Below are 23862 nucleotides of genomic sequence, written 5' to 3'. Positions count from 1 at the left end.
TATTTATTTATTTATTTATTTATTTATTTATTTATTTATTTACTTATTTATTTACTTATTTATTTATTTATTTATTTATTTATTTATTTATTTATTTATTTATTTATTTATTTATTTATTTATTTATTTATTTATTTATTTATTTATTTATAATACTCTCTGGATACAGATGTACGTTACAAAGGGGAGGGACGGATACAGTACATATATAAAGACAGAAGGTTAACACAGTAAATGTACAAATCTCTGAAAGCCAAGGTCGTTATAGAAGTTAGCACATAAAAGAACAACGATACAATCAAGATAAACAAATAACCACACAAGAAGTTTTAACGCTGGGCAAAAAAGAAGGTTTGCAATGCCCATTCAAGCTTTACTTCTTCAGTTATACTTGTTAGGTACGCAGACAGGTTATTCCAATCAATACAGGTCCGGGGACTGTGTTTGAGAGCGGAATGTTTACTTTCTGACTGTGGTTACGGCGAACGGGACAGACCTCACTCAGGAGCAAGAGGTAGTATGTGGAGACAGCCCCAAACTAAAACCCTTCTCAACAAAATACTTAGCTACGTGTATCCGGACATACACAGCCCGGAGGGCATGAAATGCGGTGGTAGAGCCAACATAAATCACATACTGATGCCGACAGAACCCATGTCTGAACATCTCCAGGGGCTCGCGCAAACAGGCCCGTGAGAGACCTTGCTGCTAAGCTGCGACCTGGGTCCGTATTCCGAGTTCGTTATCGAAAGTGTCGCTATCTCCCCAACCTCGAGTCATCTGATTGGTGGAAACGCCTGAACATGATGTTGCCACCTCTTCCGGTTCCGTAGTGGCAACACTCGGCTCCGGCGTTTCGACCAATCAGATGACTCGAGGTCACGCGAGATAGTGACACTTCGATAACGACGCACATTCGGAATACGGGCCCTGGAATCAAAACTCGAAGTCGTGGCTAAAAATCAAGGGGTCGCTGCCAGCAGCGACTGACTGACATCAAGCAAGATCTACAAGCCCACCATTAACTAAACGCCGATAGTAAAGTTTTTCCGATCCAAATCGATCCCGCACCTTTGAATACAGCAGTCGAGCCCCGTAATTAAAGCGCCACCGCAACAGGGATCAGTTGGATGATTGCGTGTATTAACGCGGTAGCGTTAAGGAGCTCGTGTCGCAGAAAAGCCGGTGTCGTCGGCGTCGGCGGCGTTGGCCGTGAGCGATAAATCCCGGCATGCACTTCATAAATAAAAGGCAACTTCCAAGATGGGCTGGGTGGGAATCGAACCAGGGTCTCCGGAGTGTCAGACGGAGACGCTACCACTCAGCCGCGAGTTTTTTTTTTTTATTATTTATTGCCGGTCATCACCAACACAAAACAAAACCAACAAAAACGCGCTACAAACAGAATTCTCACAGCAGAGCGGTTACCACAAGCATGACACTTAATACAGAAGCCGGCAGGCTCATACGCCTGCCTTTGTCAAGTTAAAATTCCTTCAGCTCGCATAGTGGTTCGACTCTTGAAATCCAGTCTGGCACAGTGGTCTTCAATTTGTGCATTTCAACCAATGCGTGTATACTCTCGCGAAAGTAGAGCCTTGCAAGACGGGCGTCAGGGTCACAGTGAAAACCCGCCATTCTGGACCGCCATAGACTGTGCAGGCCTATTAGCATAACCGTATCAAGTGGAATCCCATCATTATTTTCAGTTGGCAGGAATCTAATCCCGTATGAGTCTAATGGTAATTCTTTTTTAACAGTTCGTTGTAGCACATCCCAAAAATAGACGCCCTCCCAACAGTGCAGAAATACATGGTCTATTGTCTCTGGCTGTTTACATATTAAGCAAAGTGAACCCCATGGTAGATAAAAGCCCTTGCTTTCAAAAAACGTTTGTACGGATAATGTTCCTGTATGTAACTTAAAGAAAAACGTCTTTACCCCAGGAGAAATTGGCATTTTTTTGACACGCTTCAGTACGTCTTGACCTAGACGGCCGCTATACAAGGCTCTGTACACAGGAACAGAAGTCGTCACAAACAGCTTTATACAGGTTCTTCTTTTTCACTGAACTTAAGTATTCTGTCGAGAAGCGAGCTGACAAAATTCGAACACTGCTGACAACCTCTTTGAAAAAATTAGAAAGACGCCCTGGCATGCTTTCCGTGGCAACAACGAAATTGGGCAACGCCCGCGCGAGCCTCACTTGGCACACAGTGGCAAAAAGGGGTCGGTAACGTCGCGAAAGAAAATAAATCTGTTTACAAGCTGGCGCACAAATAAGTGAGCAAGCCCGAGACCTCCGTCTTTAATTGGCCGGAACAGGTTATCCCGACTACATCTTTCCCAGCTTGATGCCCATACAAACACAGCAAAGATTCGGTGTAGCTTTTGAACACTCAACCTAGAACAATGAATTGCTTGCATGACGTACCACACCTTGGCAACAAAAAATAGATTACACACAGTAGCTCGTGCAAAGATAGACAGCGGCACTCCTTTCCACTTGTCAGCCTTCTCCTGTATTTCCTGAACTTGGGCGCGCCAAAATGGCTTGCTGTCTTCATAGAATTCTAGAGGTACGCCCAAATACTTCACGGGTGTTGTAACCCATGTAACGTTGGCAAAAAAGTCAGGCGTTGATGTCCACGCCCCGTACCAGAAGCCAAGACACTTTCCCCAGTTTACTGGACTTCCTGTGGTCGCACTAAAATCTTTCACAACTTCAACTGCGACGCAAATACTTTCTTTGTTCGCACAAAACACTGCCACATCATCAGCGTACGCCAAAAGTTTGACCACAGACATGTACAGTTGAAAGCCCTGAACAGATGGATTTTGCATAATAGACAGGCATAAAGTTTCGATATAAATGCAGAATAGAAGAGTGCTGAGGGGACAACCCTGACGTACCGAACGCCGCACATTTATGGGTTCCTCTAATACTTTATTAACAATCAGTCGCGTTGTTCAGTTTCGGTACGCCAGGGTTACGCCCTCTCTGATAATAGAACCGACATTGATATAATCCAATATTGCAAAACAATGCATCATGTGGAACACAGTCAGACGCATTTTCTAGGTCGAGCTGAAGAAGCGCGACCCTCGCGCAAGCAACGTCACAACATTCCAGCACGCACCTCGCCTTATGAATATTTGTTGTAATGGACCGGCCCTTTATACCACACGTCTGGTGGGAGCCAACGATATGTTTTGCCATGCGTTCGATGCTTGAAAGCGGTACAAAAGCGCTTCTAGTGAATGCGGTGTTGCCTTAGAAACGTGCCGTAGAACGTTATACTGCGGTGTATATCGGTAATTATGAGCATGTTACTTAGAGAAGTCGCAGTTACACGAGTAGCGAGGTACGTTTCCGCTACATTTCTTCTGCGCTCTGCGCACATGCAGAGCCATCTTGCGGCAAACACAGAACCCCTCCTCGCAATGTGCGGCGCTGCCCCGACACGTGGCGCGCCACTCGCCCCTGACGTTTCGCCGTGCAGCCTCACGGGTTGTAGAATCAAGTGTCTTTCCTTTCTTTAGATCACTATCTTCGCTCACCCGCTTCTCCCCTTCGGGCCGCGCGGGTACCGGTGCGAGGATGCCCCAATACCCTTGCGTTTATTAAGTTTTCTCGCTCTCTCCCCTTCCAACATCCAGCGTGCGTCACTCGAACAGTAGTGTTTAGGCGACGCGGCTCCTCTTTCCGCTCACAGCGCGGTTGCTAGGTGCAGCGTCTGATGCCGGACGCCTCTGACGTGATCGCTGCGCCGTAACGCTTCTGCTGGGAAAGCGTCCCCTGCGATGTATGCCGAGCTGCTTCCGAGGAATCATACTTCTGCGTGGTGCTCCCAAGCGAGATAGAGGACGATCCCATCAAGGCGTCAGCCCCATGATCGCGTCCGCCTTCATGGCGCGTCGCTGCCCGGCTTTCTCCCTCCGACATACTCAGTGCGTGTGAACGCTAAAGGAACACGGGAGCAAGAAACGTTGTAGTGTGCACAACACAGTGCGATAATGTAGATTGTGAGAAGCACTTCTTTGAACAAATAATTAGAAAAAGTTGTACAGTGCACTTAGAAGTGTTGAGTATGAAAACTATATCTTTGTGTGACTCAAGAGCATACCGAGCGAATGAGTGGGCGGTGCGAACGAGGTGCAAAACGCTATCGCGTTCCACTCTTGAAGGCGAAGCTTAAGCGTCCTCCAAATTTTTTTTCGACTTCTGCGATTCGTAATTACATGAAATGAATGTTAAGTTCAAATGAATGATAATATGCCTGTTTCCAAATGTATACAATTCCATATGTTTAGTTTGAGAACATGTACGCCAGAAATTGAAAAGAGCACCCTACTTCGATAGAGAGCGTGCTAGACGAAATCTTACTTCATTGCACACTATTATTGGGTAATTTTTGTTTTGAGAATACAAGAGGTTCAGGACATAACTCGCCTACTGCGGTGTCCTTTTCATTTATGGTAGTCGCAGGTGGCAATGCGTTAGGCTCCACTCTGACCTGACATGCGTTGATGTCTAGATATATCTGCACACAGCCAGGGGCAGCTGACAGTCGCCATTCCACGTGACCAGCGAAACGCCAACTGCCAAAGCAACTGCACTCAGCAATGTCACGTGGTATCATGACGTCACAATCCCCGCCGTCCTATCAGTGCTAGATCATGACCTCGTATATTATTGCCTTTTGTTTCTGTGGTTCTGCTAGCTATTGATTTAGTAAATACCTTGCGTGTAATGGATAGGAAGCTGATCGATCTGTAGTTTTGCAAATCATGGACGCCCGCTACCTTATGAAATTAGATAATGTTAGCGTTCTTATGGTTCCGGTACTCTCGAAGTCAGTGGCCAGTTTTTATTGCAGCAAAATTTGTCCACTGTCTTTCAGCAGTTCTAATGTTACCTGATCCTACCCAGCATCTTTTCTCCTTTTCATTACTACTAATAATTATTTGCTTCGTGCTCCGTTACCGGTGGCACATTTAATTGTTCTGTGCTTCTGCTATTATAGATATCGTCCTGATTACTTAGTCTATTGCACAGATCAGTATAGAACTCCTCCGCTAATTTGACTAAGAACATACAGTTATTGGATCACTTCTGGCGTGAACATAGATTTGTCAGATGTGGCTCGAAAGCTCCAAGGTTAGCGTTGGCCTTGCGGCGCGGGGTCCAGCGGAAGGCATCAGCAGTCCCGTCAAATGACGAGGCATCGACTAACAAGAACAACGTTTAATGCTGTATCACGTAGGAATGGACAGAAAAGCAGGCCTCCTGAAGAGAAAACTGACACGCTAACAAAGCAGATGTCTCGGCGACGTCTTGGCGTCGTCTCTGCATCGCCTCTCGTAGCGGTTGTTGTTGTTGCGACTGTATGAAGAAGGAAATGAAAATGCACGGGCCTGCTACTGGCTCAGCCACTGCTTTTTATACACTCGGCGGTTCAAAGGCAAAGGGAGAAGGATTTATGTTATAGCAAGCTTTGCTGACTCAGTGTAACAAGCTGCCTCACCTATACATAAGGTAAGATGGAGTCCAAAGTCAGACTCTGCCCGCACCACTAATGTATCGCGGGGTGCCTCACCTATACAGCGGAAGTTACGGGATCTTCTGCCTTAGATACAGAGCGAAACTCACGGGACCTCGCCGCTCCTCTGAGCAGGCCTCGACATGACGGCAGGGCATCGACCGCGCGTCCTTGACGCGAGTACTGCGTAGCCAGCCGAGAGTAAAAAAAAAATGCATACCGCAACACGCCCGCGGCAGTGCGCTCTAGGAAGATTCAGTCTTCCGGGCCTCTCTCGCGGCCGCTCTGGGAAAGCGTCTTGAGTTTCATCGGGACCGCGATTGACGCATCGTTCTCATCTGTACGGCCGCCGCTACCGACCTACTCGGCCTTCGACGCTTCAACTAACAAGAAAGCCGTAAGAATTCCACTTTGCCACAGACTGTTGTTTAATCGAACATTGTTTTCGCCTTTGTTAACCTTTACCTGACTTAGTAGTTTTTTCGCTGTGTTTTCTATGTAACCCTTGCCCATACTTATTATATCTGGAATATTTGCTTTGTTATCTTTATAGTCTTCTTTTTGTCGCAGTGTTTTGTTCATTGTCGGGTTTTCCTTTTGTCATTTACCGAGCCGTTTTTTTATCACATTCGTGTCGTGGCGTTTTATTTTTTTATGTACTCTGTTATTATGCCTTGTAATTTGGACTACTATCTATAAATATTCAATTGTTTGTAAAAGAAAGTGACCTTCTTGAACTTATTCCTCAAACACACCGACATACGTACTTCACGGGTTGACCGGCTTAACTTTTAAATGTGTTCTTAAACCTCATAGAGGGACGACGGGTAACCGTAAAGGGGATGCCGCGCCTCTGTTGACTGTAAAGGCGGGGGTTTGTGACACTCAGTCACGGCAGCGTGGAAGAACCTCCTGTTACCGGCCGGGGGCGAAGCTCTCTCCCTCGAGCGCTGGGCTTGGCTAGCGTTTTCACACACACGCACGCACACACATGACGACGCGTGTAGCTTGAACACGTCGAAACAAGCCAGCGGGAGGAAGTGTCGGGCGTTCGAATGTACGGCGCTGAAACGGCCGAAATACCCGTTGCTTTGACAGATGTTCTTGCATTCGCTGCAAACGCGTCGGCGGTCGCACATGACGGTGGAGGGGGAGAGAGATCCCGAAGGGCAGGAGACTGCATCCGCTGTCCAGAAGGTCATCGCGATAATGATGCTACCCTGGGTCGTCCGACTTTGCTTTTCTTGAGCCCAGTCAGCCAGAAGGCTTCCTTTGCACGTTCTGGTTCCCAAAGCACTCTGCAAAATGACTTCTGGGAAGTTTTTTCGGACCCACAAGCGTCACAACTACGCTGAAAACTCAACCGGTCTGCCAGCAAGCACGACACAAACTCCACTAAATTATGTCAGCTCTTTCCCTCTTATACAGCCATCTATCTTAAGGTGTAGCTCAGCAGCACTTGGAACTCATCCACAGATTCGAAAAGTGCACCTAAAAAGTACATCACTTTCAAACACTAGGCAAAGATCATACAATATATTCTAAATCCTGTGTTAGGAAGAAAAACACCAACATGCAACAACTTTGAGGCTGATATTCTCACGTTAGGGGCTCCTACTTAAGCCATCGGCGTTGCCGTTGAGACCAGCTGAGACTTCCTTTTTGTAACGCACCTCAAAAAAATACTGCTGCAAAGCGAGGCATCAGCGCAAGAGGCGGCCATATTTGGAAGCGGTTGTCTGCAGCCATTGGAGAGGGCAATGATCCGTCTCAATGATAAACCCTGAGCCGGTAAGGTAACATGATAGTTTCTGAACGGCCCACACGAGACACGCACACTCTTTCTCGGTGGCGCTGTACGCCTGCTCACGACCGGTCAGCTTGCAACTTGCATACAGGACGGGGTGTTCCTCTCCTCCAGTTTCTTTTTGGCAAAGTACAACGCCGATGCCTCACTCACTAGCATCGCACTGAACCACGAACTAATTTAGTATGGTCGATTACAATGGCTGGCACGTTGGAGCGCTCTTTAGGGCCCCATAGCACTTTCTTTTGTCTTCACTGTACCTAGTCCCGGAAGTTCGACCTGAAGCTCTTCGGGCATATTCACCATCATACACACCACTGCGTCCCTTTGTCTGTAGGGTTAAGCAGATTACAGTAAACTTGATGTACTTTCCGTTTTCCTGGCAGTCCCACCGTGTGGTTAACGTCCTACAGATTTTGAACAACCCGTTCCGGACCCTCCCACTGCACGTCCAGTTTGTTGTTCAGCGATGGGCGTAAAATCATTGCCTCATCGCCCACCTCAAAGCGACGGGCCCTGGCTGTCCTATCATAATAGACTTTGGCCCTCTGCTCGGATTTGGTCATTGCTTCCTCTGACAACTCCTGTGCCCTCTGTAAACATTCGAGTAACGCGAGCATATACTCCACCACGACTGCATCATCGCTATGACCTTCCCACAATTCTGGAAGCATTCGAAGTGGAGACCGCAGCGTCCGGCCGTACACAAGCTCTGCTGGCGAAAACCTTGCAGCCTGATGCGGCGCGGTTCTTATTGCAAACATGGCTGCAGGCAGGCATAGCTACCAGTCAGTCTTCCGTTCAGAACACATTGCTCTCAACACCCGCTTCATGCATGACGGAGTGGAGCTTCTCAACGGAATTCGAATGTGGGTAATACACAGAGCTATGCAAGAGCTTTATCCCGCATCTTTCCAGAAAGGCTGTGGTCAAAGCGCTAGTAAACACTGTGTCCTGATCTGATTGGATTTCCACAGGAAACCCAACTCGCGCCAATATGAACAGTAGTCCATTAAAATATCCACTGAGCTAAGTTCTTTAAGCGAAAGTACCTTGGAAAACTTTGTCGCGGGGCAAATCACTGTCACAGTATATCTGTACCCGGAGGTTGTTACTGGCAGTGGTACCCACTTTGCCAATAACGAGTCGTATAAAGGGTTTCGTAATGACAGGCACCAACTTCAGTGGTGCTGTCGATGTTTCCCCAGATTTGCCCACACGCTTGTCGCATGTCCTTACTAACTCTTCTGCGTCCCGAAAACAGCCTGGCCAATAGTACTCTTGCAATAGGCACTTCTAGGTGCCCTGACCATGACCCCCATGCGACAAGCGCAACAGATCCTGACGCGAGCACTGAGACACAATCAGCTGATCGAACTCCATTCCCCTGCGGTTAGATACCTCATATACAGGACCCGATTTCTTTCTTCACAACGGGCATTTTTTTTTTTTTTTTGGCGACACCCTCTTTTAGATTACAGCGGGTGTTTTCAAGACTGCGGTCCTTTTTTGCTTAACTATCGAAGCAGACCTGCTGACATTCAGCAACCTATTAAGTCCCTCTGACATATGCGCGACGAACAAACCTGCAGATAGCTCCTCTAATTTCCACGTGTCGGGCATTTTCTCTTCTGTGCCTGGTACCTTTAACTTTCCAGGCTCACTTGTATCTACAGCGGACGTGTTCTCAATCTCAGCGTGCTGTGCCTCTGACCCTTTCTCATTGCTTGACAATGTCATCTCCGGAAATACCCTCTTTGCAGGACGCTCCCGAGCTCTATATCTGGTTAAGGCTAGAACGCTGGCCTCTCCAAACACAAGCCCCTTTTCGATCAGGAGGTAATCGGACTTGTTTGAAAAGAGGTATGCGTACTGAGGGGAAAGGATAGATGACACCACAGCTTCTGTCTCAAGTGCACCGAAAAGACCTTCAATAAGTACTTTGGCTATGGGCAAACACACGCTCTGAGCTTCCACGACTTGTTTTATCCATGCGCACTCACCCGTGAACATCTATGGTTCTACGTAAGACGGGTGAACAACATCTATGGTAACCGCAGAATCATGAAGCACTCGACACTTCCCGTTCACAAGAAGGTTTCGAGCGTACGATTCGAGAAGCTTCATGTTTGCATAGCGGCAAAAACACGACCTTTGTTTTTGTCTCTGAACAATGCGCCGAAAGGTGACCCGGCTTCTGTCACGTATAACAGACGCGCGATTGCCTTGACGCCAACCTCTTTTTGCGTTCGGCGTTGGCTACCACCGTCTCTTTATGCTCGGCCGGGCTGCTTTCACACGCATCCGCACCACACTGTCCTCCTTGGCTCTAATGGGTACGGACTTCGGCCTCTCAAGCCGAATTCCCCTCTTTGACCGTCCTTAGATCCGCAAGCCCGACGCGTCACAAACTATTCAGCTAGCTCGGCGCCTCTATCCACCGTGCTAACCTCTGGCCTATCAAGACCCAATACCGCACGTTCTCGGGTAAACGACTATAAAACTGTTCCAGCCCGAAACATTGCAGAACTTTATTGTAGTCACCACAGGCTTTTTCTTCTTTGAGCCACTCATACATGTTTCACATCAGCTTTTAGGCAAACTCTGTATACGACTCACTTTTCCCTCTCTCACATTCCCGAAACTTCCGATGGGACACTTCTGCTGACAGCCTGGACTTTTTTGTGGATTCGATTTCACTTTGTCGTAATCCTCTGCCTCCTCTTTTTTAAAGCGAGCGATTACGTCTGCCGCCTCACCGGGTAACAAAGTGAGCAAGCGCTGTGTCCACGTTTCCCGAGAAAACCTTTGCTTCTCGCACGTTCGCTCGAAGTTAACCAGGAACAAACCAATGTCCTCACCAAGCTTAAACGGCCGCATCAGGTTACTCATTTTGAACGATTCCCGTTCTCCTGCACCGTGAGCCCTACTTGCAATACGAGCGCGTTCCACCTCTACCTCAAGACGTCGCATTTATAAAACATGTTCACACTCTCGCTCCTCTTTCTCTCATTGTTCCTTACGTTCAAGTTCCTCTTTCGTTTCTCTTTTCCTCTTTATTTACTTCCAAGTTCCTCAATGATCTCAAACCATTCCGAAAGCTTGTCATCTTCAGCTTCCAATGCAAAAATAGCATTTAGCACTTCTGGTTTTCTGAGATGTTCAGACCCAACTCCTTCGCAAGCTCCCGCAATTTCGGTTTGCGTAACGACTTCAAATCCATGGCTGTTCCGAGTGCTGCCTTCTCTACTATCCACTATTGCCTTGCTGTAAATTAACTCAGCAGCAACGACAACACAATTACCAGCTCTGTTTTCTACACTAAGAAAAGCCTGGCAAAACTCAGTAGAAGAAAGTCCAGCACCCACCAAACTTAATTCGCAGCCAGGAATCCAGCGAAGGCGTTCCGCTGCAGGCAACCAGTCATCACACAGTGCTCGTTGCACTGCTCCCGGCTTGCCGTTGAGCTGCTCGTTGCACGCGTGACGCGTCGAAAGCCCGAAGGGTAGCGTTGGCTTTGCGGCTCGGAGTCCAGTGGAAAGCATCAGCAGTCGCGGTAAATGACGAGGCGTCGACTAACCATAGCAACATTTAATACTGCATCACGTAGGAACGGCCAGAGACGCAGGACCGAAGGGAAAATTGACACGCTCACAAAGCCGGTGTCTCGGCGATGTCTCGGCGTCGTCTCTTGTGTCGTCTCTGCATCTACTCTCGCAGCCGAAGCCGCCGCTGCTTTTTCACACTTGGCAGTTCAGAGAGAAATCGGGAACTCAGTCACGGTGGCGTGGAGGAATCTCCTGTTACCGGCCGAGGGTGAAGCTCTCTTTCTCTCGAGCGCTGGGCTTGGCCAGCGTTTGGACACACACGCACTCACACGCATGACGACACGTGTAGCTTGAACACATCGAAACAATCCGACGGGAAGAAGCTTCGGGCGTCCGAATGTATGGCGCTGGAATGGCCGAAATGCCCGTTGCTTTGACTGATGCTCTCGCGTTCGCGGTGGCGTGGAGGAATCTCCTGTTACCGGCCGAGGGTGAAGCTCTCTTTCTCTCGAGCGCTGGGCTTGGCCAGCGTTTGGACACACACGCACTCACACGCATGACGACACGTGTAGCTTGAACACATCGAAACAATCCGACGGGAGGAAGCTTCGGGCGTCCGAATGTATGGCGCTGGAATGGCCGAAATGCCCGTTGCTTTGACTGATGCTCTCGCGTTCGCCGCGGCCGCGTCGGCGCTCGCACATGACGGTGGCGAATCGTAACAGATTGCTAGCATCGCGGCCGTCATCAGCTAAATTACGTGACATTACCAATTAAGGTGATGATTTGACCTCCAAAGCACAAATACCAATCGCGTGGCATGCAGCTGCGCTGGCAAAGCATAATATTGAAAAAGTATAATATACAACCGTAAAGGCATTGAAACGTGAAACGTAGGCGCTAAAATTAAAATGAAAAAAAAAAGACATATAGAAGCAGAGTAGCTGAAACGCATTCCTTTCGTTTTCTTTTACAGCCGATGTCTACATTTCATATTTCAGTATTACAAGATGACCTGCGTTTACTAACACCTATTCCCATCTTATCGAAGTGACACACTCTCCAACGTGTGAGTATTGCGGGTGCGATGAAATCATTGGACACATACTTTATGACTGCCCTCGGTTTGAGCGAGAACATGCCCTCCTCGCCGCTACACTCCGCAGGTTAGACTCTCGTTCTCCTAAATATGCGAATATTCTGAGGCCTTGGACAAAACCTTGATCACAAAAAAAAAAAAAAACGATGAAGATGCTCCTGAGGCTCTTAAATGACTCGGGGTTGAGTTCCCGGCAATAAACTTTGTGTGCGCCTCTGTCTCTTACATAGTGGTCTATGGACACCTAAAAAACTGATTTCATTGCTGCTGTTTCTTTCCTTCTCCTTTTGCTCTCCCCACCCCCACCCCACAACGTGTAGAGTAGCCTACTGGGCATCAACTATAATTAACATCCCTCCCTTTCCGTACTGCTGTCTCTCTCTCTCTATCTCTCTTGACGGCAGCTCACCCTCGTTCGCATTAAGCGCGCATTTGTTACACCTGCTGCCGTTATAAGGAATCTGTATACAGTGTATCGGTGAGATTGGGTGAGTGGTGATTAAAAATTACTTGCTTAAATTTCACACATTAAATCAGTATGAAGTGTTCCTTCCTCAACCGGCACCGAAAGACTGCCTCTGGACCCCAGTGTACGGGAGAGGCTCATCTAACCTTGTTCTCACCGGCCTTCCAGGTGAAGTTCACCGAGTCCACCTCGGAGGGGATCACTGGCAGGTATTTCTCGAAGTTGGGGTCCAGGATGTACGGCAGCACCACGCCGTCCAGTATGGCGAAGATCTCCATCGGGAAACCTGCGCCGCCACCACGGAGTTGGCACATATAGCAGCACTCCCCAGTTCCACGTACTCTCAGCATCGATTATAACAAGTGAAACATGTGAAAACTTCTAAACTCACTGTGACGCCATGCACACCATGTGGAAATAACAAGAAAAAGGTTGATGAAAACTCGTGCTCTTTCAGCACCATGTGGACTCTGTATTCTCATAATCCTGCAAGAACCATCACCATAGCCTTGTATGAGGCCCAGTTGAAGACAGATTCCACAACAAGAATACCACGCGGGCGACAATGAAGCAACGTCGGCGATAAGACATGCGCCTGTCCTGAGGCTTATGTTTCTTCGCTGTCAACCCAGTTCTTTTCGAGTGGCGAACGTGGGAGCGCGCGCAGCGATCAGGTGGTGGTGGTGGTGACTATGGTTTATTTTTGGGGAGGGGGTACTGGTCACGTCTTATGTTAGCCATCTTTGTGGCATCACTCTTGGTGACCAGGGGGAAGGGGAAGTTGGGATAGGGGAAGGTTGGGGAGGGGAAGGTTGCTGGCGCCGCGTATGTCGCCGCCGTTTCCGCACGAAGCACTATGGGCCCATGCAGGCCTACAGAACAGAGCTGAGGCCAGACTCCTCCAGAAAAATCAGGAGGAGCCGGTGAGCAGAAAGTTGGTTCCGAGCTGGGAAGAGCAATTGCCCTTCCGTTTCAGCAGGGAGACCAAGATTCCGATAACACGCGCGGTCGGCGCCACGCAGGAAGAGGGGTCTGAGCTGAGGGCTGAAAGGGGGGCGGAGCTGATTACGAGGCCCACACCGACGCCAACGCGAAACCCAGGAACGGGCGCCAAAGAGCTGCGCTCCAAAAATTACATGCATGCGTTCCGACTACCTCGGAAGGTCTGCCGCCCGTGTAACACATGGGTACTGGGTGGAACGTTTTGTATGCTCTCTGGCATGTACACGCATGTGATAAAGTATACAGCAGTTCAGAGATAACACATGGGGTACGCTGCTCCACGCCAAAAAATGCAGGCAACGAGCGCTCACACTTTATCCCTGCAATGTAGCGATGAAGTGGTGCTGAAAGCACCCAGCCGTGTGTGCGAGTGCATGCGTCCTTCGCTTTAGGACGTTGAAACCCACAAAAAAAAAAATAAAGCGCCGCAAAAGACAACGCTGCTTGTCCTGGTGGTTTGACGTCAAGTTAGAAACACCGTGCACATAGATTAAAAAAATCTGGTACTGCTGCTCTTGCGGTTTGCTTTACTTGTTCCAATCTTCACCAGCATGCATTTATCATTTTAGATTCTCAAAACGCACAGAGTTTTTATTCTGAATGTCATGTACCGTCTTTCTCGAAAGTAATCGTGCAGCCCAGCCGGCCAGCAGAGCAGCAGGCGCAGAGCTGAGCGGCGGCGTGGCGGTCGCCGTCGGTGGCCGCTGCCCACTGGCTATGGTGTTCTAGGCATCATACACTGGCTACTCGGCTGCGCGTGCTGATGTAAGCATGTGCTCTCGCTATCTTTCTTGGGTTGAAAAACATTTAAGCGGGTAGCATGTGCGACGTTCGATTACATGCCTTTCTAGCGCTGTGCTGGTCATGGAGGGCGCTGCGTACAGCACAACTCGCTCAACGCTCACTTTTGGCTGGTGCCGTGACGCTGCGCTCTTCGTTAAAATACCTTGCGCGTTGAATCCCAATACGCAGCTCCCATAGATGCAAGTATCGACACATGCATTTTCTGTTCCGGTATTTTTTCCTTTAATCGATTAACAGTGGTCCAAAACAGGGGCACTGCGACCCAAAAAGCCCCAGCACAGCTCAATTAATTTATTATCGATGCATTTATCAGGGCCAGTTTCGGTTTCGATCTCTTCGGGCACGAGCATGCGTTGACGTAAAAGATACTATGGATGGATGGATGGAATATAGAAGCGTCCCCTTTGGAACGGGGTGGTAGCAATAGCTATCATGCTCATTTTTCTCCCTATATCTTAATTATTGTTCTGTTTAACTATAATCATTCTATTTTTTGAATTTTTGTTTATAAATTATTAACATTATCTCACTTTTCTGCTTTTAAGCCACCAATCTTTCAGCCGTTTTTTGCTAGCTTCCACCGCTGGTTTATTCACCCGGCCACTGGTATCTCTAAACCCCAGAGCTTCAGGAAGAGTCACGGCGCCTGCATCGACTTCCGGATGGATACCATTACATTCGAGTATAACATGGTCAATTGTTTCACTGGAGTTACCACATACAACACATGCGTCATCTTCATTGTTAAATTGTAGCTGCGTGTTCTAAGGCACCCTGATCTAGCTTCAAAAAGTAGGGCACTGCCTCTTGAGTTATCAAAGAAAGCTTCCTTCCTGATCTGCCTTTTTCACTTTCGGTATAATTCCACACTCTGTTTCTTTCCCATCGAATTTATCCAATTTTTACCTTCTGTGTTTTTCACCTGTTGCTTAACGCTTTTTATTTCTTCGTCCTTGTGACCGGCATACTTACTGGTTAGTTTCCTAGTTCCTTTCCTCCATTTTGAGTCAACGCTGTTTAGGTATAGGTATTTAAATACTTTAGCTGCTCGTCTGTTACTGTCCAATTTCCTCAGGCGTTCCTCATATAATATTTTACTCTGAGCTTCCCGTACTTCGAAAATGCCTAGCCCATATCTCCCTGTACCACCTCATTTGTGGTTTTGCCGTGGGCCCCTAGAGCTAATCGTCCGACGGCTCTCTGATTTATTTCTAATGTCGACTGTACCTCTGATTTTAGGCACAAGACCGCATTTCCGAAAGGAAGCCTGGGCACCATAATTCCTTTCCAAATACCCCTCAAAACCTCATACCTGTTTTATCCCCACAATGCCCTATGCTTCATTATCCCGGCATTTATTCGCCCTTTGGCCTTAAGCGATTGCTTATGCTTTCCAATGTATGCCAATCCTTCGTTTACCCATGCCCCGAGATATTTATATTCTGCTACACTGGGTATTTCATTGCCTTGTATTTTAAGACCCTAATCAGATGAGGCGTTGAAAATCATCAGACCCGACTTAACTGCGCTAAAACTGAATCCTAGATCGTCCCTTTCGTCTCCGCAATACTTAACTAGAATTTGCAATTCTTCCAGACTCTCAGCTAGCTGCACAATATCGTCTGCATACATTAAACAGGGAAGGCGCTGATCTATAACCTTTCCGCCTAATCTGTATGACAGGTAAAACCTAGGTTACTTTCTTGCTGCCTCCGTCCATTTAATATCATATAAAGCATAAACAGCAGCGATGGTAGGGGAAAACCTTGTTTTAATTCTCTGCGTACCTTGACATCGTCCGTACTTCTTATCCCTTCCCATGTAATTTCTACTTTGTTATCCCGGTATATTTCCTGTAGGAAATAATTTATCTCATGACCACTACCTTCTTTTAATATGTTCAACAGGAGTTCCCTGTTCACGTTGTCGTACGCCCCGTTTATGTCCAGGAAGGCCAAATACAAAGGTCTATTTTCCACTCTAGATATTTCGATGCATTGGGTAAGCACAAACAGGCTATCATCTAAGCGCCTACCATTTATAAAGCCGTTCTGAAGTTCTCTGAGTATCCTCTTACGTTCTACCCATGATTGCATCTTTAATTTCACCGCCTGCATGGCCAACCTGTATATAACAGATTTTATCGCAATCGGCCTGTAGGATTTTATGTACATCCTATATCCTTTCCCTTTATAAATCAAATTAATTTTAGTTCTGCCGCCAGATGTCACTTCGTCACTATGTGACGCCACGCTCCACGTGATGAGCGCATGATAAACAAACTACCTGACAAAAATCATCATAGAGCCGCGCACATGATGTGAACCCACTCTTAGCACGCCGGTCATCTTACCTGGCCGCTTCTTTAGACAACTAAGCCATCACCACAGCCTGACATTCTACGCGTTAAACAGCGACTAGTTATTGCGCTATGGGAAATGGTATCAACACCTTCAAGACCACAATGTGACTTCTACCCTACTCTAGGTTTCAAAGACAAATTCTATCAAGGCACGGAGAAGATGTGGACAGGACGAACTCTCATCTACTCTAACTCTAACCTGTGTGTTGCCTAATGTGCAATTTTTCTTGCTTACATGACTTCTCACTTTCGCTGAGTATCACAGTTGTGCAAAAGCACAATTACCGCGTTGCTAATCATCTTTAGGAGCTAACTACTGGTCAAAGTCCTCTTGAATTCATTTCAGCTCTAGGCATTACTCAACAAACATATTGATATCGTGTCAATGTTCCCGTCTACCTTATGTCCAGCTACTGCTGCAAGCAAAAACGTGACTGCAATTCAAAGTAACGCGGAGATGATTTATTTGAATATCACTTGCATGTCACTACGCACTAATGCATGCCAAGAATTCAGAGAGACAGTGTAACAAAGGGGTAAGAAAGAACGTAGAAGAATTCAGGACCTCTTTTCAGAACTTATTGTGGTTATAATGGTAAAGGCTGCAGTTTAATTTGACTGTTCATGGTGTTAAGCCCAGTATTGAGCAATTAATTATTTGAAATAATTGAAAACATGAAAAATTTGGAAAAGAGCTCATTATTTTCAAAAAAGCTAGTAAAAGGACGAGCTGGCGAGCGCAACTATCGCGAAACATGAACGTCGAAAAGACCGTAATCAAACGCACGATTTTTTTTTTTCTGAAAAATCTACAAATCAATATTGAAAATTACGGAGACACCTAAGCCTCGCCGTTAAGGGTATAATGCGATAGCGTATCGCGCACACAGGCGATGTTTTTTTTTTGTTCTTTATTTTTAAAAATGTTATACACCGATACTTATCATCAGCGAGCATTCGGTTTCAATTCTGGGCGGTCTAAAATATTCGGGTGCATATTTCATTTTTTAGTTCGTTGAGATAATTACGTGTTCAATTACACTCTAATTTTCCTCAATTACCAACATCAAGCATTGGTTTTTCACCTTAAGCACTTTGACACCTTTGAACCCTCCATTTTCCAGTTTTTATTTTTTCAGTTATTTCAATTATTTACACTTTTCAATTTTCTTAATTAATACAATCAAGCATTGACTTTTCATTCTGAGCGTTTTTATACTTTTGAATTCTTTATCCAATTTTGTTTTATTTTATTTCATTTCTAACTAACATTTATTGCAGTGATTTCAACTCCTCATCGCCTATCACACGAGCCAATCATTAACCACTAGAGCCCCAAATTACCATAATACAATTTTTTTCAGCTCCCGATTATTTCCGACACACGGTGCAGACAACTGATAATACTACTGCTGGTTGGTTGGTTGGTTGGTTTGTGGGGTTTAACGTCCCAAAGCGACTCAGGTTATGAGAGACGCCGTAGTGGAGGACTCCGGAAATTTCGACCACCTGGGGTTCTTTAACGTGCACTGACATCGCACAGCACACGGGCACCTTGCTTTTCGCCGCCATCGAAAAGCGGCCGCCGAGGCCGGGATTCACTACTACAATATACTGTTACTACTAATACTGCTTTTACTACTAAGGGCTGTATAAGCTATTGCTCAATTTTTGTTTTCTTTCCGGTTTTAAGTCTAATGCAGTAAATTGCTCGAAAAAGTGCTGGAGGGCTTCATCCACTGCGGTATACCAACGTGTTGTGCTGCCAGCTTTTTGCTCGCATGGCCTCACGCCTATCTATTGTTAAGTACAGGGGGCTGCCACTCAGGCGGTTTTTGCATCCTCCTATATGTGTGTGTGTGTGTGTGTGTGTGTGTGTGTGTGTGTGTGTGTGTGTGTGTGTGTGTGTGTGTGTGTGTGTGTGTGTGTGTGTGTGTGTGTGTGTGTGTGTGTGTGTGTGTGTGTGTGTGTGTGTGTGTGTGTGTGTGTGTGTGTGTGTGTGTGTGTGTGTGTGTGTGTGTGTGTGTGTGTGTGTGTGTGTGTGTGTGTGTGTGTGTGTGTGTGTGTGTGTGTGTGTGTGTGTGTGTGTGTGTGTGTGTGTGTGTGTGTGTGTGTGTGTGTGTGTGTGTGTGTGTGTGTGTGTGTGTGTGTGTGTGTGTGTGTGTGTGTGTGTGTGTGTGTGTGTGTGTGTGTGTGTGTGTGTGTGTGTGTGTGTGTGTGTGTGTGTGTGTGTGTGTGTGTGTGTGTGTGTGTGTGTGTGTGTGTGTGTGTGTGTGTGTGTGTGTGTGTGTGTGTGTGTGTGTGTGTGTGTGTGTGTGTGTGTGTGTGTGTGTGTGTGTGTGTGTGTGTGTGTTTTGAGACTCTCGCAAGCAAAGGAATGCTTAGATGCCTCCGCATCACACGTTCTGCCTGTGTGGCCAAGGAACAAGTCAGTTCATTTGCGGTTAGCGCTCCACATGGCGTGCCCACGTATACGACTTCTGTCATGCCTTTTTGCGTAGATTAAGGTTATCTTCCCCGCTGGGCACTTCGTTTTGAGTGGTTGTCGTGTCGACGCATCCTGGAACACTTAGAAAAAATGAAATCTAAATTACTGGATTTTACGCGATTTAATACGCAACTTCCCTGTTACTTCACTCAATTGCCTAAATACCAGCATTACCTGTTCTTGTGACAAAATGTGCAGAGTAAAACATATAAGATGTGCATGAAGAATCATGGTAAGTCCATCAAGAAATCTTTAGTATGTGTCTCACCTATAACAACATATTTACAAACATTTGTTTACCGGCAGAACAAAATCAGTAATAAGTTGGCATCAGAACTGCTATTCAGCTTATTGGCTTGGGCTAAAAAGCGCACCAAAAATAGAACATGAAAAACCCTGCATTTGGAGCACAGTTCGATGTTCCTCAGCTGCATTCTTAGTACAGACTATAATATCAAATACCACAATAACAAGCCCAAAAAACTTGCTTCGCTTAATAGCCACCTTGAATCTTCGAACCTGGCCCTGGCTGCTATTTATGCTTCAACTGTTACTCGGAAATGCATGATATTTATGCTGATGTAGCCCAAGTAACCTGTCGATCATGTCGTGGAGTGTGCTATCATTTATGCCAAATCTGACGGCAATGCCTAAATCGCTAGTTTTGTTCTCCGCGTACCAAACGAAGTAACAGCACTTATTATGGACACAATCATAGTTACGCAAAAATGTATAAGCATTAGCAGCCTACCAAAGAAACAAAGATACGTGCTCCTCAGCCGTCTTCTGTTGGTAATAAAATCATGGTACCTATACTAGAAGCATGACTTTTGATAGTGTACAATCAGTTTATAACGGACACTCCTGATTCCCCGAAAGTGTTTTCGGAATTAGTATTGAACCACACATTTCACGTATCACAGTCCCTGCACCCTGTTATACCAAGCAATGAATCGGAAACAGATACTAGATACTTCTTGCGGTGTTTTCGAGACACCTGACGACCTGATCAGCGAACTGATCAACTTTCAGGCGTTCTTCATTGCATTTCCTTTTTAAGATGTCGATTATAATGTCATGTTTGCAATCAGATGATCCTCACGAAAGCTCATGGATCGCGGCACTGATCCATGCTTTCTGATACACTGCGTCAGACAGCGTACAGACACGAGTACGACAGTGAGATTTTGGAGGCTTAATTGGTATCGTGCGTGTCGTATTGCTTGCCTGCCTTGCGAACCACCAATTGTCTGGATGTGCGATGGGGTGACAAAAAACTGCCCCGGGAGGATGTGCTCCCGGTGATCCAAAACGGCGGGTACGTACAGGATGATCGAGGATATCGGATTGTCACTTGACCTAGTCTGGCCAGACACCCTTTCTAGGCGCCCCGGTGCGTACCAGGTGATCGGAGATGTTATAAGTGGCAGTCTGACAGGATGGCTGACTCCACGCAGCACAGCTCAACCATCAAACTAAAACAATATCTGTTAAGAGGCGAATAATATTAATGATCATTCAAAAGCTCTTGGTGAGCAATGAAGCCGATTTTTAAATGCATCGCTGGTTATCCTTAATTCAAAATAAGCCAGAAACAAATAATATTTAACTGCGAATAAGAAACAAGCGAGAGAGAGAAGACATTGTTCAAAGCAAATATCTGGGTAAGTTGGTATGAATACATGTAGGTAGCATGAGCGTATAGACACGGACACAGAGAGAATATGAGAGCGCTTGTTGTGCCCTTATATTATCTCTGTGTCTGTGTTTATGTGCTCATATTAACTATGAGAACACATTGCAGCCTCATTAGACACGTAATATAGCTTGTTATCTACACAATTGGAAAATTGCTGCGTTAAAATTTGAAAACTTCTGAGGCCTCCTGTTTCACAAAAATGGCAATAATTGCTCAAAACGTTTTGAATTTATGGACACTTCCACGAACACAATATTTCAGCCGTATTGTTAAAAAAGAAGCGCATTCAAGACAACGCATATTATCAATCATCTGAAGCTGTTAAAAAACAAAACTACACTGTCCTTTATTAAAATGTACCACATCATGATAGAAGAAATAGTTACAGCACCAAACAGGGCTTCCTGGGCGGCCCGTTGAAATTCGCGACATTCATCTTCATCCCTCGTTCTTTTTTTTTTTTTTGAGGGGGGGGGGGGGGATATATGTCCAAAGATAGCGTTACCATTTTTTACAAAGCATGGTAAAAATTAAGTCTACACCACTGATGTGAAAACCGCTAAGCGTCGAAATTATGACTGAACAGTTCCACAAGGAGGCAACACAAAAAAAAAAAAAGGCCCATCCGCGGTAGCGTAGTGGTTACGGCGCTCGAATACTGTTCCCAAGGATGCCGGATAGAATCCCGGCCTCGGTGGCCGCTTTTCAATGGAGGCGAAAAGCAAGGCGCCCGTGTGCTGTGCGATGTCAGTGCAAGTTGTAGAACCCCAGGTGGCCGAAATTTCTGGTGCCTCCACTACAGCGTCTCTCGTAGCCTGAGCCACTTTGGGACGTAAAACCCCACAAACTAACCAACCAACAAAAAGAAATAATAGCTGAAGGGTGTTGCCTGCTAGCATTTTTTTTTTTGCATGATGACAACAGTACGAATCACGCATACATCAAACAACACTGCGAATAATTTAATCAACAAAATTGTCTTGAACTATGTCTTAGAAAGCAGGCAGACATCTATTCGAGAGCAAATGCTAAATCCCCGTGACTCTAAGACGAAATTGATTTCAGCTGCAGAATAGCCTGTGAATCGAAATCTGTATGTAAATGAGTTGACTCTCATATGGTACAACTCTGCATAAAATGAATGACTACTCTTGACAAAATTGCGTACGCCTGAAGTGAGGGCTGTCAGAAGAACATTTGAGGGAAAACGCAATGAATCGAAAACGTGGGTTTAATCTTTGACCGACTGTGATTTACAACGTCTCCGAAGGCAGTTTTTGAAAGGACAAGGGAAGAAAAACAGGACAGCTAATAAACTTCTCTGCTGCTTGTAATTGAAGCGCGATGTTTGAACCGAGGGCTGAACAAACATGTACCAATTTAAAATCTGATTTCTACCTCGGCTGCAAATGAGCACTATGTGGTCAAACGGACATCAGCATAGACAGAAGAATCTACTGAGAATGCATATTAGATGCGCTCTTTAAGGGCACAGCTGGAATGGGCAAATTAATAATCCCCGTTTTTCTACTAATCTTTATTCCTGAAATTTTGGGCGGTCCCATCAGGCTTTGAATAAGCAACCATGGACTATGTGTCTATGAATTGAACTCGGAGCACGAGTGACCGCTGGGCCTGCGCTGTTGAGTCAGCTTGTCCTCCAACGTGGTGCGCAGCTTTCCAGACTGGAAAGACTGGGAAAGAAAACTGCGTCTTAAGTTCCAGCGCAGCAGCCAGCCAGGTTTCAACCCGCCGCGGCGGCTGATATTCGAACTCGATCGCGGCGGCCGCGTTTCTATGGACGCGGAACACAAAGACGCCCGTGTGCTATGCGATGACATTTGGAGTGCACGTTAAAATCCCTACACACAGATTTTAGGAGCCCTCCATACGGCGCCTTTTTCTTTCTTCTTTCACTTCTCTTACGACGCAGTTCAGGTGTCCGCCGCGAAGTGTTGCAGATGTTGCGCCTCTTGTTTGCTGTAAACCAGTGCGATGTCAGTGCACGTTAAAGAACCCCAGGTGGTCGAAATTTCCGGAGTCCTCCACTATGGCGTCTCTCATAGCCTTAGTCGCTTTGGGACGTTAAACCCCACAAACCAAAGCAAACCATCTTGAAATTCATTTGCAGCCTGGTTTTCAAGAGGCTAACGGAGATTACTGACGCTTTGTAGCTAACCCTAATTCTCATTTCTACTGTAGCGATGACATTGAAAACAAAACTGAAAATCAAAATGACATGGCCCACCAAGTTGCCCACGCTCGGTTATATGCATCCCCAATCCAGCGGAAGTGAAACACTCTAGTCGTGATTCGAGGGATCCTCTCCGAGATTCCTCATTTTTTCTCCTTCTCGTCGCACCGAACTGAAAAGGTTCTGTCCCGTACATCAGTCCTTATAGAATCGCCTCGCTCTTACTTCCGATGTTATCCGCCCAGTCTGCCACTGACGTCGCTCATGGATTTCGCACGAAACCTTACTCCGCACCTGCTACGCTCTCCACATTAGCCCCGGGACAATATATTTCGCTGCCAGAGCTTGTGTCATGGCCGTGAAAAACGATGGCAGTAGAGTGTACTGTCTGGCTGCTTTCGCAACGCGGAGGACGAAGTGTTGTTTGGGTGCAGCGCAGCTTGCCCTGGTTGTTCGGGTACGCCTATGGATGCGTCCTCATGTGTACCGATTTTCCTTGAGCAAATTATCTTAAATTGAGAACTATTACATATAATAAAAAGCAGCGAGTATGGGAGTTAAAGTTTTGAAAAAGCGAAATCAGCCAGATTGCCGCTTAAATTTGCATGCCAATGGGGTGCCAGCCACAGCTCCGATTCAAAGGCGATGCCAATATAAACCTTCGAGTCGACCTCGGTCGGACGCGCAGTGCGAAAACCATTTTCTCCCTCGCCACAAAAGTAAAGCTGCGGGTGACGACAGCCTTCGGAGAGGTGCTGTGCAGGCGGCGAAAGCTAATGGCGAGCGAGGGCAAATTGCAGTGCACGTTTGAAGCGGGGACGAGATCGGTTTTTCCGATAGGGCGCGAGAC

At 46.5% G+C, this 23862-nt stretch overlaps 1 protein-coding gene across 1 annotated transcript in view; it reads right to left on the bottom strand.

Moving 5' to 3' along the window:
* LOC146178894 (protein shifted-like) overlaps positions 1 to 23862 on the bottom strand; it is a 61071-nt gene that overhangs the window by 17272 nt on the left and 19937 nt on the right. The window contains exon 2 of the mRNA XM_084580064.1: positions 12610 to 12749. Within this exon, the coding sequence (XP_084436190.1) occupies positions 12610 to 12749 (140 nt within the window). The remainder of the gene's footprint in view (positions 1 to 12609; positions 12750 to 23862) is intronic.

The sequence above is a fragment of the Amblyomma maculatum genome, chromosome 9, assembly GCF_055883805.1.
Source record: "Amblyomma maculatum isolate TAMU_Amacu chromosome 9, ASM5588380v1, whole genome shotgun sequence".
In the NCBI taxonomy this organism is placed as follows: domain Eukaryota; kingdom Metazoa; phylum Arthropoda; class Arachnida; order Ixodida; family Ixodidae; genus Amblyomma; species Amblyomma maculatum.
This window is presented reverse-complemented; position numbering and strand designations above follow the sequence as displayed.